The sequence below is a fragment of the Bufo gargarizans genome, chromosome 1 (genome assembly GCF_014858855.1).
Source record: "Bufo gargarizans isolate SCDJY-AF-19 chromosome 1, ASM1485885v1, whole genome shotgun sequence".
In the NCBI taxonomy this organism is placed as follows: Eukaryota; Metazoa; Chordata; class Amphibia; order Anura; family Bufonidae; genus Bufo; species Bufo gargarizans.
The window spans coordinates 11,269,328-11,286,034 of NC_058080.1; the positions used below are offsets into that span (position 1 = coordinate 11,269,328).

General features: G+C 43.2%; 1 protein-coding gene across 1 annotated transcript in view; it reads left to right on the forward strand.

The window, feature by feature from the left end:
* The window catches only part of LOC122938772 (cytochrome P450 26B1), an 82,726-nt gene extending 66,669 nt beyond the window's left edge, over window positions 1-16,057 (forward strand). Inside the window, exons 3-7 of the mRNA XM_044294536.1 lie at window positions 1,110-1,334; window positions 7,468-7,743; window positions 9,749-9,904; window positions 11,040-11,321; window positions 12,367-16,057. Coding sequence (XP_044150471.1) covers window positions 1,110-1,334; window positions 7,468-7,743; window positions 9,749-9,904; window positions 11,040-11,321; window positions 12,367-12,759 — 1,332 coding nt within the window. The 3' untranslated portion in view covers window positions 12,760-16,057. The remainder of the gene's footprint in view (window positions 1-1,109; window positions 1,335-7,467; window positions 7,744-9,748; window positions 9,905-11,039; window positions 11,322-12,366) is intronic.
* Window positions 16,058-16,707: the final 650 nt, after the last annotated feature.

Genomic DNA, 16,707 nt, shown 5'->3' on the forward strand with positions numbered 1-16,707 from the left:
TCGGAACCAAAGCGAAACAGAAAAATAACAAAGTAACAAAACGAAATAAAGATGCCCAAAGCCGATCGAAATATCCCCGGCCATAGAATTCTCGCGCTACTTATCGCTTTACTGAATTCAAAAACTTTACATTAGACGTTTTTCTAAATGTTTTTGGCGCCGTCTCCAGGCAATTGATAAAAAAAACATGTAATTTGATGATTTGTATTGTATGGTGAGCGGCATAACCGGTGGTAGCGTCACCTGTTGTCACAACATTCCCAGGTTCAATGGCAATTTACACTCCGCGCTCACGCACACGACCGCAAAACACGGATCTGCAAAAAATAGGTCCGTGTGACATCCATATTGCATCAATTTTTTTTTTTTTTGCTAATCCATTGTAACAATGCCTAGCCTTGTCCGCAAAACGGACAAGAATAGGACATGTTCTATATTTTTGGCGCAACGGTGAATTGTTCTGCATACGGGCCGCCAAAAAAAACGGAACAGACACAGAAAAAAAAAACACGGTCGTGTGCATGAGCCCTTAGGGTATGTTCACACTGAGTTTTTTCCCAGCGTGGGTTTTTGGTGCAGATTTTGCTCCCTCAAAACCATCATTTACCTTGATTTCAGCGGGAAGACCACTTGGTAGTTCACTCAGCGCCTTGATTTTTTTTACACATTGTTTTTAAAAACCTCAGCGTGGAAAAAAAAAGTTATTTTTTCCACGCTTGGTGCAGATTCTGCCTCGAATCTAAAAAAAAAATAAAAACACACAAAAAAACCTCTGTGTGAACATAACCCAATCATACATGCAGTTTTTGGGGCTGTTTTTCCTGAACCAAAGCCAGGAGTGGAAGTAATGGGAGGATTTCTACCCGACGTTTTATAACTACGTGTTTCTGCGCGTTCCGGACTCCACAGATGATATAAGATCCAGGATTACTGAACCCGGTGTGAAGATTTTTGGCAGCTCCTCAGTGCCCTCTAGGGGAGTCACATAGAACTATTAGTCCATCTCGGGCCAGTTCTTGGAATTATTCATTTTGTTGGTTATTTTACCTTTTTCCCGTGTTTCTTCCATAATTTCTAATGGCTGAATCTTCTCCGTCTCGCCCCTTCAGGGTTCCAACTTCCAGTCCTCCAGAAGAGAAAAATATGGCAGCGTCTTCAAGACTCACTTGCTGGGTCGTCCGCTCATCAGGGTGACAGGAGCTGAAAATGTAAGGAAGATCCTGATGGGGGAGCACCACCTGGTCAGTGCGGAGTGGCCCCGCAGCACACGCATGTTACTGGGGCCCAACAGCCTGACAAATTCCATTGGAGACATCCACCGACACAAGAGAAAGGTAGGTGGCAAAATGAATCCTTACATCATAGTAACCCCTCATAACGTGTAACACCTGGGTGCAGTGTCCACGGGAGTCGGGCACCCATTCCAGGTGGCTCCTGTGCCTCTAGTAATAGGTGGTGGGATCTTGTACAGTGATCTGGTCTCCAGACAGAGGAACATGAACCACCATGCTTCACCTTAGGGATGGTATTGGGCATGTGATGAGGAGCGCCTGGTTACCTTCAGACACGATGCTTAGGATTTAGGCCAAAAAGTTCAATCTTGGTTTCACCAAACCAGAGAATCTTGTTTGTCACAGTCTGAGAGTCCTTTAGGTGCATTCATGTATCTTTTACTGAGGAGAGGCTTCTTTATGGCAACTCTGCCATACAGCCCAGATTGGTGGAGGCTGCAGTCATGGTTGACCGTCTGGAAGTTTCTCCTATCTACACTCAGGATCTTTGGAGCTCAGTCAGAGTGACCATTGGGCAGCTATCCCCCGATTACTTAGTTTGGTGTCTCAGCCAGCTCTAGACAGAGTCCTAGATGTTCCAAACTTCTTCCATGTAAGAATTATGGAGGCCATTGTGCTCTTGGGACCTTTCAGTGCAGTTTTTGACTCCAGATCTCCACACAATCCTGTCTCTGAGCTGTACAGGCAGTTCTCTTCTTCTCATAGCTTTTGCTCTGCTATGGATTGTCCGCTGTGAGATCTTATATAGACAGGGCTGTGTCTTTCCAAATCATGTCCAATCACCTAACACCTAACACCCCAAGGTGTAGAACATCTCAGAGATGATCCAGAGAAATGGGAGGCCCCAGAGCTAAATACCAAGTGTCACAGCAAAGGGTCTGAATATTTATGTCCATGGAGAATTGTAGTTTTTTGTTTTCTTTTCCAAAGATTTCTAATATTCTGTTCTCACTTTCTCATTATGGGGATTGAGTGCAGAATTATGGGGGGAGAACGAGGAGGGAACGTATGAAAATGTGTAAGGAGTGAGAGGGTCTGAAGACTCTCCAGATGCACGGTATATTGCCTTTACTAGGGAAGCTCAGATATATATGACAGTTCACACCTAAGGTCAGACTAGTGGTAGCGTCGGCAGCAGGACCCTCCATGTAGATAGTCCTCAGCAGTCCCCATCAGAGAGTGAACAGCTGGGAAATCCGGGCACATAGTAAACGATACATTGTAACCGATACATTGTAACAAACACGTTGTAACCGATACATTATAACTGATACATTGTAACCGATACATTGTAACCGGCACATTGTAACCGATACATTGTAACTGATACATTGTAACCGATACATTGTAACTGACACATAGTAATCGATACATTGTAACCAACACATTGTAACCAACACATTGTAACCGATACATTGTAACTGACACATAGTAATCGATACATTGTAACAGACACGTTGTAACCGATACATTATAACTGATACATTGTAACTGATACATTGTTACTGACACATTGTAACCGATAATTTGTAATTGACACGTTGTAACTGACACATTGTAACCGATACATTATAACTGATACATTGTAACTGATACATTGTTACTGACACATTGTAACCGATAATTTGTAATTGACACGTTGTAACTGACACATTGTAACCGATACATTGCAAATCATACATGGTAATCGATACATTGTAACTGATACACTGTAACCAACACATTGTAACTGATACATTATAATCGATACAGTGTAACTGACACATGGTAAACGATACATTGTAACCGATACATGTAACCTATACATTGTAAGCGATACATTATAATCGATACATTGTAACTGAAACATGGTAACTGATACATTGCAACTTACACATTGTAACCAACACATTGCAACTGATACATTGTAACCGATACATTGTAAGGGTGGGGTTCACAATATACTTGTATTTCTGTTTGGTCAATGACCCCCTATGTCTGTACAGTTCTTCGGTCTCTGTATGCAAACAGGAGTGTTCCCATTCACTGACATCAAGCAGAGTTCATTCTTTAGAGAATGGCGAGGAATTGAAACTTTATTAGAATATTATTATTAGTATATTAGAAAGTTACCAAGGGTTTCAGTCTACAATGATGGGGGCAGTAGTCTTTTCATGGCTTAATCCTATAAAGTGCATATGACAGACCCAGTGTGTGAGGGGGACCTGGAGACTGGAGCAGGCTGTTAAGGGGTTAATCGGAAGGGTTTCCCCCGGTGGTCCCCATTGAGGCTGCAGAGAGCAGACAAACAATAGCAGCCCCTCTTCAGGGCTCGGTGGCCCCGTCTGCGGTGTGTATGCTGCTTGTGGCACGTGCTGGATGAACTGCAGTAACCCGCAGCGCACCGCGCCTCACCAGCCTCTTAAAGCGGCAATCCCTCCAGCTCCGCAGTCTGCGCAGCGCTGCGCCTACCTGCAATAGATGAGTGATGGTGGGGGTCGTAGTCATCTGCGTATAGAGTATAACAGAATTGTATTATGGTCATGTCCAGTGGTCAGGTCATGTTGAGGGTTGTAGTTCTCTATGTATAGAGTATAACAGAATTGTATTATGGGATGGTCTAGTGGTCAGTTCATGTTGGGGGTTGTAGTGCTCTATGTATAGGGTATGTATTAGGCCTCTTTCACGCGACTGTATGTATTTTGCAGTCCGCAAAAAACGGATCCGCAAAAATTATGGATGACGTCCGTGTGCATTCCGTATTTTGCAGAACGGAACAGCTGGTCCCTAATAGAACAGTCCTATCCTTGTCCATAATGCAGACAAGATATTTTTTTGCGGCATGGAAATGCGGACATACGGAAACGGAATGCACACGGCAAAAACAGAACGGACACTGAGAAAAAATACATTTGTGTGCCAGGCCCCGTTTACATGAGCGAGTATTCTGCGCGGGTGCAATGCGTGATGTGAACGCACTGCGCCCGCACTGAATCCTGACCCCTTCATTTCTATGGGGCTGTGCACATGAGCGGTGATTTTCACCATCACTTGTGCGTTGTGTGAAAATCGCAGTATGCTCTATATTCATAGTAGTGAATGGGGCTGCGCGAAAACCACATTGTATCCGCAAGCAAGTGACATGCGCGTGAAAAACGCATCAATTCGCATTGCACTCGCAGGATGGAGATAGTCAGAGCATTGCACCCTGGTGCACAGGATGGAGATAGTCAGAGCATTGCACCCTGGTGCACAGGATGGAGATAGTCAGAGCATTGCATCCTGGTGCACAGGATGGAGATAGTCAGAGCATTGCATCCTGGTGCACAGGATGGAGATAGTCAGAGCATTGCACCCTGGTGCACAGGATGGAGATAGTCAGAGCATTGCATCCTGGTGCACAGGATGGAGATAGTCAGAGCATTGCACCCTGGTGCACAGGATGGAGATAGTCAGAGCATTGCACCCTGGTGCACAGGATGGAGATAGTCAGAGCATTGCATCCTGGTGCACAGGATGGAGATAGTCAGAGCATTGCACCCTGGTGCACAGGATGGAGATAGTCAGAGCATTGCATCCTGGTGCACAGGATGGAGATAGTCAGAGCATTGCACCCTGGTGCACAGGATGGAGATAGTCAGAGCATTGCATCCTGGTGCACAGGATGGAGATAGTCAGAGCATTGCACCCTGGTGCACAGGATGGAGATAGTCAGAGCATTGCACCCTGGTGCACAGGATGGAGATAGTCAGAGCATTGCATCCTGGTGCACAGGATGGAGATAGTCAGAGCATTGCACCCTGGTGCACAGGATGGAGATAGTCAGAGCATTGCACCCTGGTGCACAGGATGGAGATAGTCAGAGCATTGCACCCTGGTGCACAGGATGGAGATAGTCAGAGCATTGCATCCTGGTGCACAGGATGGAGATAGTCAGAGCATTGCACCCTGGTGCACAGGATGGAGATAGTCAGAGCATTGCACCCTGGTGCACAGGATGGAGATAGTCAGAGCATTGCACCCTGGTGCACAGGATGGAGATAGTCAGAGCATTGCATCCTGGTGCACAGGATGGAGATAGTCAGAGCATTTCACCCTGGTGCACAGGATGGAGATAGTCAGAGCATTGCACCCTGGTGCACAGGATGGAGATAGTCAGAGCATTCCACCCTGGTGCACAGGATGGAGATGGTCAGAGCATTGCACCCTGGTGCACAGGATGGAGATAGTCAGAGCATTCCACCCTGGTGCACAGGATGGAGATGGTCAGAGCATTGCACCCTGGTGCACAGGATGGAGATAGTCAGAGCATTGCACCCTGGTGCACAGGATGGAGATAGTCAGAGCATTGCACCCTGGTGCACAGGATGGAGATAGTCAGAGCATTGCATCCTGGTGCACAGGATGGAGATAGTCAGAGCATTTCACCCTGGTGCACAGGATGGAGATGGTCAGAGCATTGCACCCTGGTGCACAGGATGGAGATAGTCAGAGCATTGCACCCTGGTGCACAGGATGGAGATGGTCAGAGCATTGCATCCTGGTGCACAGGATGGAGATAGTCAGAGCATTGCACCCTGGTGCACAGGATGGAGATAGTCAGAGCATTGCACCCTGGTGCACAGGATGGAGATAGTCAGAGCATTGCATCCTGGTGCACAGGATGGAGATAGTCAGAGCATTGCATCCTGGTGCACAGGATGGAGATAGTCAGAGCATTGCACCCTGGTGCACAGGATGGAGATAGTCAGAGCATTGCATCCTGGTGCACAGGATGGAGATAGTCAGAGCATTGCATCCTGGTGCACAGGATGGAGATAGTCAGAGCATTGCACCCTGGTGCACAGGATGGAGATAGTCAGAGCATTGCACCCTGGTGCACAGGATGGAGATGGTCAGAGCATTGCACCCTGGTGCACAGGATGGATGTAGTCAGAGCATTGCACCCTGGTGCACAGGATGGAGATACTCAGAGCATTGCACCCTGGTGCACAGGATGGAGATAGTCAGAGCATTGCACCCTGGTGCACAGGATGGAGATGGTCAGAGCATTGCACCCTGGTGCACAGGATGGAGGTAGTCAGAGCATTGCACCCTGGTGCACAGGATGGAGATAGTCAGAGCATTGCACCCTGGTGCACAGGATGGAGATACTCAGAGCATTGCACCCTGGTGCGCAGGATGGAGATGGTCAGAGCATTGCACCCTGGTGCACAGGATGGAGATAGTCAGAGCATTGCATCCTGGTGCACAGGATGGAGATAGTCAGAGCATTGCACCCTGGTGCACAGGATGGAGATGGTCAGAGCATTGCACCCTGGTGCACAGGATGGAGATGGTCAGAGCATTGCACCCTGGTGCACAGGATGGAGATAGTCAGAGCATTGCACCCTGGTGCACAGGATGGAGATGGTCAGAGCATTGCACCCTGGTGCACAGAATGGAGGTAGTCAGAGCATTGCACCCTGGTGCACAGGATGGAGATAGTCAGAGCATATCACCCTGGTGCACAGGATGGAGATGGTCAGAGCATTGCACCCTGGTGCACAGGATGGAAAATGAGAATAGTTTAGGAATATACCATGTGATATACATTTGTGGGGGAGGGGCATTATACCACAGATGGAGATTTAGTGCCCTGGATTTGCCAGTGTTGCCCCCGGTTCATGTTGCTTCCTCCTCAGTGTATGTAGGAGCCACTCTTGGAAAGGTTTAGTCACCGACTACTGGGATCTCTCTTATGGATGAAAAAGACAGACATGATATCTAAGCAAACGCAAACCTCGGTAAACAGGAGCATTGTGAAAATAGGGCAGGAGCCAGGAAAGTATTACATTCACTGACTGCTGCTGACTTGTGGGGAAATTCTTCCCTTCATACACTGCTTGTGTTTCTTACGAGTTCAGACTGACAAATATCCTGCCGTATTTTGGTCTTCTACTCGTGGTCAATCATGTTTCAAGAAGCTGAACTTTACTTTGGCTCGATGAATTCCACGCTTATGTTAGATTCTAGCTCAGCGGTTGCCAAGCGACCATGTCGGAACGCTACGCCTGTGCTGGACTTGGCAGCCTGATGACGGAGTAGGCGTTACAGACCTCATTGTGGATCTTGCTTGTGTTCTTTTCTGCCCCAAATAAGTTTAAAAGGTCTAGAAAAAAATGTAACTAATTGTGTAATTATTTATCTTTCAAAGGTCTTCTCGAAAATATTCAGCCATGAGGCTTTGGAGACCTACCTGCCGAAAATACAGTTGGTTATCCAAGACACCCTGAGGGTATGGAGCAGTCATCCTGGGTCTATCAATGTCTACTGTGAGGCACAAAAGTTGACTTTCCGCATGGCCATCCGAGTCCTGCTAGGATTCCGACTCTCCGATGAAGAACTCAACCATTTGTTCCTGGTATTTCAACAGTTTGTTGAGAATGTGTTCTCATTGCCAGTGGATGTGCCATTCAGTGGCTACCGACGGGTAAGTGACGGGTAGCTCATGGACCATGTCATAATACATCATAATATACAAGTCTCAGGCTTTCTAGATACCCAAAGTACTGGGATCTCATGTGTGTTCTATAAACCCAAATTATTCAGGTGTCAAATGCATTCTAAATGTCCAAAGTTTTCATGTCTTATGTGTGTTCTTGGTTCCGAAAACATTGCGGTCTTATATGTGTTCTAGATACCCAAAGTCTTCAGTTCTCATGTGTGTTCTAGATACCCAAAGTCTTCAGTCCACACGTGTGTTCTAGATACCCAAAGTCTTCAGTTCTCATGTGTGTTCTAGATACCAAAAGTCTTCAGTTCTCATGTGTGTTCTAGATACCCAAAGTCTTCAGTTCTCATGTGTGTTCTAGATACCCAAAGTCTTCGGTTCTCGTGTGTGTTCTAGATAACCAAAGTCTTCAGTTCTCATGTGTGTTCTAGATATCCAAAGTGTTCAGGTCTTATGTATGTTGTAGATGTCTAAAGTATTCAAGTCTTATGTGTCTTGTAGAGGCCAAAAGTATTCAGATCTCATGTGTATTCTAGATATCTAAAGCATTCGGATCTCATAGGTGTCCTGGTTACCTAAAAGTATTTCGTTTTCATGTGTATTTTAGATATCCAAAGTATTCAGGTCTCATGTATGTTGTACATGCCTAAATACCCAACGTATGCAGTTCTCCTATGTGTTCTAGATGCCCAAAATATTTAGGTCTCATAGGTGTTTTAGACCACACCACATCCCTCTTAATGCGAAATTTCTAGAGGACATCAGTGTATGGCAATGACAGATTAAGAGCAAGGTTGGATTTATGGTATTATATTTGATATATAACATTAATTTATTTAGGTTAAGTATGGGATTGCAGTTTATGGTTAGAAGACAATCCAACTTGGTGGTACAGAGGCTAGCTCAAGAGGTGATGCTGTGTACCTGACCTATTTATACTGTAACACTATTCTCCCATGCAATGATCCTCAATCTGTTAGTCTCCACTAGTTCCAGGGCTACAACCCCCATCATGCCTTGGCAGTCATGCATTTTCAGGGTATGCTGGGTGTTGTAGTTTTGAACAGATGGGGAGCTGCTGGTTGGGGATCACAAGCTCTAATGTTTTGTCCTTGGATCTTATTATTAAGTCTGTTACCCACAAAAGAGAACTGAGCATAAAATTCATGAGAGCAAAAGATCTCACTCCTCACTTATGACTAATTGGTGAAGCCAATTTGTTTTATTAAAATTTGGGATTAAGGGAAATGTCTCATAACTCATTGAACTTGGAGACATTTGTGTGCTTGATACTCACTTTTGAAATACCTGCATTTTTAATGGGATTTCGGGCAGTGCTAGACATGCGAAGAATATGCGGCATGATTTCTTATACCTCGTAAATAGCTTTCTGAGAAAATTCACAGGCATTGTGTCAGATGGAAGGTCATACAGCTGGTGGCATCATGTTACTTGGCACACATGACTATGCGTCAGTGTGTGATGTGGTGTTACATTCAGAGTACGGTATAAGGAGATAAGTTACTTAGGTTGAAGAAAGACCTAGGTTCATCAAGTCCAACCTATAATTCTACCACAAAGAAGCGGTGTCCATTTTAGGTAAAAATTCCATCTCAACTCCCCATATGGCAATCTGAATAAATTTCTGGATCAGCATCCCTGTTCCAGAAATCTGGTGCCTGTAACCTGTGATATCATTACCTTCATGAAAGGCATCCAGGTCCCTACTGAAGGTGTTCAATGAATCAACCACTATAATGTCCTATACTGCTCTTACAGTTAGGAATCAGGTTCAGTTTAAAACACAACTAGTTAGTCCACCCTAACTTCTAGCAAGATGCACCAAATGTATTATTCAGCATGAGCCACTGGGATAAATTTGCCACGTCTGCCCAAATCTCTGCTTAGATATATAACGTCTGCTCATATTTGTATCTTACTGTTGACATCTTGGATAGAAAGTCATGCTCTTTTTCTTCGACAGGGTATTCGAGCGCGAGAGACTCTACTAAAGGGCCTGGAGAAAGCTATCCAGGAGAAATTGCAGAACACTCAAGGGAAAGATTATACTGATGCCTTAGATGTTTTGATCGAGAGCGGGAAAGAGCATGGCAACGAGTTGACTATGCAAGAGCTGAAGGTAAGAAATCATCAACAATTTTTTTTTTCCTATAGATCTACTGCATAACTCTACTGATATGAGTGTACATGGAGAAGTCATCTACTTGAGCATACTAACTATCAATGACCATTGTGGTATCTTGAATCCGTGTTGGACTATGTGTAAAAAAACATCAAAGGGAAATCATCGCCACCACGATTCCTTGCATCCCATGTATGGGATGTCATCCTTGATGTTACCTACAAGTGGCCAGAATTGCCGTTACATCAACTAAGCATGTTCAGGTCTCCAGCCAACCCCTTTAACTTGTGAAGACCTGATATTTTGTGTTTGAGGACAAAGAATCCCATGATGTCTACATGAAATTTGGAGACTGAGTTTTGGTTAAATTGCTTAATGTTTCCATATTTGTAGACTTGTTGATGGTGATATGACTGGTATTCACTTGAGACAGTTTTAGTAATACAAGCCTACTTTGACAATAGGCTTTAATTTTTGGTGTTCATCCAAAACTAGATATCAAGGATGGTGCCAATGGAATATTTTGATCATTGCTATGATATATGAAACTTTTGATCCGAAAGATGTAGTCAGTGGAATTGTTGAGTTTCTAGCCGCTCTTTGAGCATGAAGTCACAGGTTTGATGGGCTTGTGGCTAGTATTTTCAGATACTGTGTACGTGCTACTTAATGACTTAGAGTATCCCAGTAATCCTGACAAGCTTTCCTGCTGTTCACCTCCCAAGTGAGGTGCATAGGCTGGAGAGAAGGTGTCCTGCTCGTTCTTGCCCGAGAGTCATATGTTTCTCAAGAATGGCTGGAGATTAGTTAGCTCACAATGCTGAATTGAGATATGGTTACATCATATGGCGGTAATGGCAGATGCCATAAATTACTTACATGTTGAGGAATTATACTTGGACAATTTGGCTGTTGCCCAGATTGATTTCCGTGCCAAGTATCTAGACTGTTAAATGCCAGCCACCGAAGAAAGACTTCGCATGCGGGAGATTTCTTTGAAAGCACGTTTCCATTACAATAGAAACGTCAAATGTCCATATAACTGCCCAGGTTTTCCAAAAACCTTGGTAGACAGTGAGCGTTAGATGTTTTCTCTTGTAGATTTCAAAACACATTTTTTTTTTACCTGCAGGATGCTACCTTGGAATTGATATTTGCAGCTTACGCCACCACGGCAAGTGCCAGTACCTCACTTATTATGCAACTTCTTAAGCATCCAGCAGTCTTGGAGAAGCTGAAAGAGGAGCTTAGAGGGAATGGGATCCTCCATAACGGCTGCATCTGTGAGGGAGCCTTACGCGTGGATACCATCAGCAGTCTGCGTTACCTTGACTGCGTCATTAAGGAGCTTCTGAGGCTCTTCACCCCCATCTCAGGGGGCTATCGAACTGTGCTGCAAACCTTTGAGTTGGATGTAAGTAGTATGGATGACATTTCCAATGAACAAGAACGAATAGCAATGTCAAAGTACTTTTGACAATAAAAATATTTTATATTAGTGCCGATTTCTTAACTATAGAATTTAACAAGTTGTCCAGATGCCTAAAATGTCAAAAAATTCATTTAGACTGCCTTAAAATAATAGATTAAGGAATAATCACCTTACTGATTCCCCACGGCTCCCATACCAATTTCTTCCGGGTCCTTTGCCGGTCTCTTTCTTCTGCTCTGGTCATCATGACGTGTCACCATGGACATCTGACGCTGCAGCCAATATCTGGTGTCAACACTAATATCAACATTACTGAGATCACCGCTATGGCCAATGATTGGTTGCAGTGGCCATATGTCCTTGTTGACACATAATCATTGGAACAGGAAGGACAGAGATCGACGGGCCAAGAGGTGTCGCCACCAGAGCAGTGGAAGATTGGTAGGTATTACTTGATTTATTACTTTATAGCATTGTGACTGGTTATAAAAATTTTAGGTGGCTGGACAACCCCTTACCAATGACCTGTCAACTCTCCTGAGAGGCTTGTTTTAGTAAATACTTGTATTCTCCATGAAGTACCAATTCGGGAGTCTGTTATTATGAATAAAATGACAACAGGGGCGTTACTATTTCCTTTGTCAAAGAGGTGTTTCCCTACAAAGTATGATGCTTTCAATACTGACTGGTTAGTGTGAGTGTGTAGGGACACACCTCCAAGTGGTGACACCCATGAGGAATAAGAGAGGAGAAGTACAACACACTGTTCTAAGAAAAGAGGTCCCAGACTTATTATTTTGTTAGGAATACAAGTATTTAGTAAAACATTGTTGATGAAAATATTTAAAAAAAATCCAATTTCTGTTAGAATTTATATGATCTTCTCCTCTTCCGTACTCTTCCCATCTCAGAGATATTGTTCTTTTAGGTGTAAAAGATCACCTTTAGGTATAATTTTGTATGTTAAAACTGGTTCTCAAGTGACCATGTATGGGACTGTTCTAACAGGAGTAATTTGTTGTCACAGGGCTTCCAAATTCCAAAAGGATGGAGCGTTTTGTATAGCATCAGAGACACGCACGACACAGCTCCAGTCTTCAAGGATGTTGACGTCTTTGACCCCGATCGCTTTGGACAAGATCGTACGGAAGACAAAGATGGCAGGTTCCACTATTTGCCATTTGGTGGTGGAGTAAGGAACTGCTTGGGCAAACAGTTGGCCAAACTTTTCTTGAAGACCCTGGCAATTGAATTGGCCAGCATGAGCAGGTTTGAACTGGCAACCAGAACTTTCCCAAAAATCATGCCAGTCCCTGTGGTTCATCCAGCTGGCGAACTAAAAGTCAGATTTTATGGACTTGATTCCAACCAAAATGAAATTGTGACGGAAACAGAAGCCATGTTGGGAGCAACAGTGTAGCCTTCAATATCTCAATTTCAAGAATGAAAAGTGGGAAATAAGCACAAGATCAACAACCAGAGCTACACAGTAATGACCAAGAAAAATATATCCATATACTAACTTAAGTATACCGAGCCACCAAACCATGAATATATCTCTGTGGAATGCTTAACTTAAATATAGTAACATATATACTTTAAGTGACAAAAATGGATCCATGTCCTGTATTTATGAATCCTGCTGCAGAGAAGGACACTCAGAGAACACCAGCTGGAGATTGACCTGATAAATGGATTATTGCGAAGCTGGTTGTTCTCATTATTGAGGGATTCTTGGATGGTCTTCAGCTGTTTACAAGACCATCCTTTAAAGTTGCATTTTCATCTTTATTCCAAAAGCTTGTTTCAGTGTTACACACATCAGGGATACCAGGGTTTTCCTACTGTTGTTTCTAGACCTGCCTTATTATATTGTCTATGTGAAAAAAGAGGAGCTTTTTGACTAAAGCTTGTTGTGACGGGTCAACACATTGGGTATTCTGTAGTGATAGAATGCTAGCAGTTTACATTACAACCATGGTGGTCAAGATCTTGAATGCAGGACCCAGCAAAATCACTGGAAGCACAGAATGTTCTTTCCAATAAGATGAAGCTAAAGGTGGACACCACTGATAGGTCTTCTCCCCGTCCCATTATAGCACTTTGGTGATGAACATGGTTGGGCCAAGTGGTCTTCAGTCTACTCTTAGCATGACTTTTGCAATATCACCCATCATAATAGTTCAGATGGGAGAACTTCAGAAGTTCCATGCTGTTGGGAGTGATAAAGAAGTATAAATACATCCAGCACACGAGGATTGGAGAAAAATCTTAAGATCTCTAGATTTAGAAACCAGTGCCTTAACTGAACAAGGTCTTATTTACTTGCTTTGCTGGGAGGGCGTATCTTGCAACATAGAGAAGTCCACCAGTCTAAAACAGGACCCTGTGATCTGTTTATCTTACAGTACCTCTACGACATTCCTGTTTCTGGTAGTTCAGTGGCCTTTCCTTCAAGTCTAGGTTCATATCTTTGTTGGAGGCTAAGTTCAAAGCCTCTGTCACAGATTCAGTAATATACTTATGACAAAAAATGTTAAGCAGATGGACACCATAATGCAAGCTAGTAGCTGTTTTTTTTAAGTGTGAGCACCAAGGTACCCACCATATAATATATGTGTCACAGCTTCAATTCCAGCTTTCTGCTGCTGTGATGGAACAGAAAAGCATAATTCATGGTACAGATATGAACCTAGTCTTATACACATATTTTCCAAGATCATTTTTGCTGGGGGTTTCATCCATGGACCAAGCTGCGAATACATCACTTGGCCTTACATGCACACGCCCTTTGTTTTAAACAAGTATTTTAGTCATAACAGGGGATCCATAGCTAATATGTTTGCCAGATTATTTACATTTTGTATGGTCTAAGCTGTCACAACAATGTTCTTAACCCAAATTTCCATAATTTTAATTCATTAAAATACAAATTCAATGACCAAGTTACCAGTGACAGTCTTCTCAAAAATGTTAAAAACATTTCTTTTAACGGGGCAAAGACTTTAGCATTTCCATGGTTACTTCTTAAGATCAGAGAATTAAGCATTTTTATAAAAAGTCAATTTATATAAACGTGGATATTTGGTTATAAGTAAGCTAGATAAATCTCATATTCATGGTGTTGAGGTTAGACAGAAAATAGTAGTCACTGGAGTGCAACCTTTATGCTACCCTGTGTATTATTTATATACTATTTATTCACACTATAAAAGCTGGAGGGGTTATACTTGTCCGTCCCAATGGCTTTCAGTTATGTACAGAAATAGTCCCTCTCTTTAGCCATCTGCATGTTCCAAAGAGAAATTGCCTACAACCTGACCACTCATTCCCATTGCTGTCAAATACCAAATTCCATCCACCTTCGTTGATTAAATACTAGCTGACCATGAAAATGCTCCCTAAAGGCCGAGATAAAATTAACAGCAATTCTTTTGTCCAAAATTTGACCCAAAATGTTTTGCAACCAATTGTTATTGGCATCTGCTGTGGTGATCTCCATTGTTGAGTGAAGTTTGTTGGCCACCAGAGGAAGTCTTTCTGGGGTCCCTACTACAAGCATCAAGAACCAAGTGCCAATTTAACTTATTAACATGGTTTAGACTCCACGGTCACAGGGACTCCTCGGCTATCCATCAAATGGCCTAGAAACGTGATAGACCAGACGGTGGCTGCTGGACCTCATGGACTTATCACTTATCATGTTGGGCAAGTCAAGGCCAGGACTGGATTGGCCCAAAAGAAGATTGAAATATTCTCTGGGGGACCCAACAGGTGACACGATGATAAAGTCAGATGTTGGATCTTCCAGTCTTCTGTTGGAACAATCCAGTCCTAGTCTTGTCATCAACAATTATTGCAACATGTTTGAGTTGGGGCTTGGTTTGGATTAGTTTTTGTTCGGTGAACTTACTCATGAGGGACTATATTGTGAATTTCTAACTATATAAGTACACATGTTCCATATATGTCTACGTTGATGTACATCTACATGTATCGGCATAATTTACCTACCTATGTAGTTTTATATGATATAGAATTATATAAAGACCAGTTTTGATGCCCTTTTCATTATTCTACACCTCAGTTCACTGCCGCCATTCATACTGTGCCACAATATAATGGACTTCTGAGGCTTCTCCAAAAACACCCTTTCTTGTCCTTCAAGTCAACCCGAGAGTTCATCCATTCATCAGTGGTCCTGCAATAGATTTGCAGATTAAGCACTTTGAATATCAGATTTTATTTCACTTGTGCAGTCCGATGGACTAATTCACTAGGATATTTTCAATGCATCATTCACTGACACCCACCCCATTATAAGCGCCATTTTTGTTCTATGCCAGATAGATGTTTAGTATAAGGTTTTTCCGCCCCTCCTGTTGTTATATAATTGTTATTTTAGTAACGTATGGTTTGCCCTGTATTTGTACACATGGTTCAGATATTAATATGTTTATATAGCTGTCATTTTTAATATTAAAAGAAGCACTTGTGTTTATTTTATTATTTTTATTATTATTGTTTTTTTTTTGTTATTATAAATTGATGCCCAATGAACGTGTCTCTCGTTTTATGTTGTGTTTTTTTCTGGTGTATGTATATAATATTATGTGTCATATATTAAAATTTAATGTTGTGTATTTTTTGTGATCTTAAAATAATCAGTACAACAATTTTATAGAGTTCAGTAATAAAAAGACAAAAATGAATGCAAATTGGGGTTTTTGTGTCTTAATCCTGATGACTGTGGAGTATGTAACTAGTGGAAGAATCACACAGAGGCGAATCACCTTTTATTAAAGGGGTTTTCCAGACTCTTGATATTGATGACCCCCCCCCCCTCATATCAAACCTCAGATCAGACCCTCATTAGACCTCCATGTCAGACCCCCCAAGTATCAGACCTCAGATCAGACCCTCATTAGACCTCCATGTCAGATCCCTCAAGTATCAGACCTCAGATCAGACCCTCATTAGACCTCCATGTCAGACCCTCCAAGTATCAGACCTCAGATCAGACCCTCATTAGACCTCCATGTCAGATCCCTCAAGTATCAGACCTCAGATCAGACTCACTAGCGCTCACTAGTATTCCCTTTATAAGACGCACTTTGTCTTATAAAGTGAAAAATACAGCGCCACTGGCAAGGGGTGCCCGGTGGGCCCTCCTGGCCTAGGGGCCCAATTGCAACTGCAACCGCTGCGACCGCTATAGCTATGCCAGTGGCAGTGGGACCCCCCAGGAGCAGTGCACCAAGATATGCCGGGTACTGATGCCCACCATGGCTGTTCCCTGCAGCCTATGGTACTGGAACTAGCACTATCAATGGAGAGGGAACCACAAGTGACCATGCAAGGTTACTGC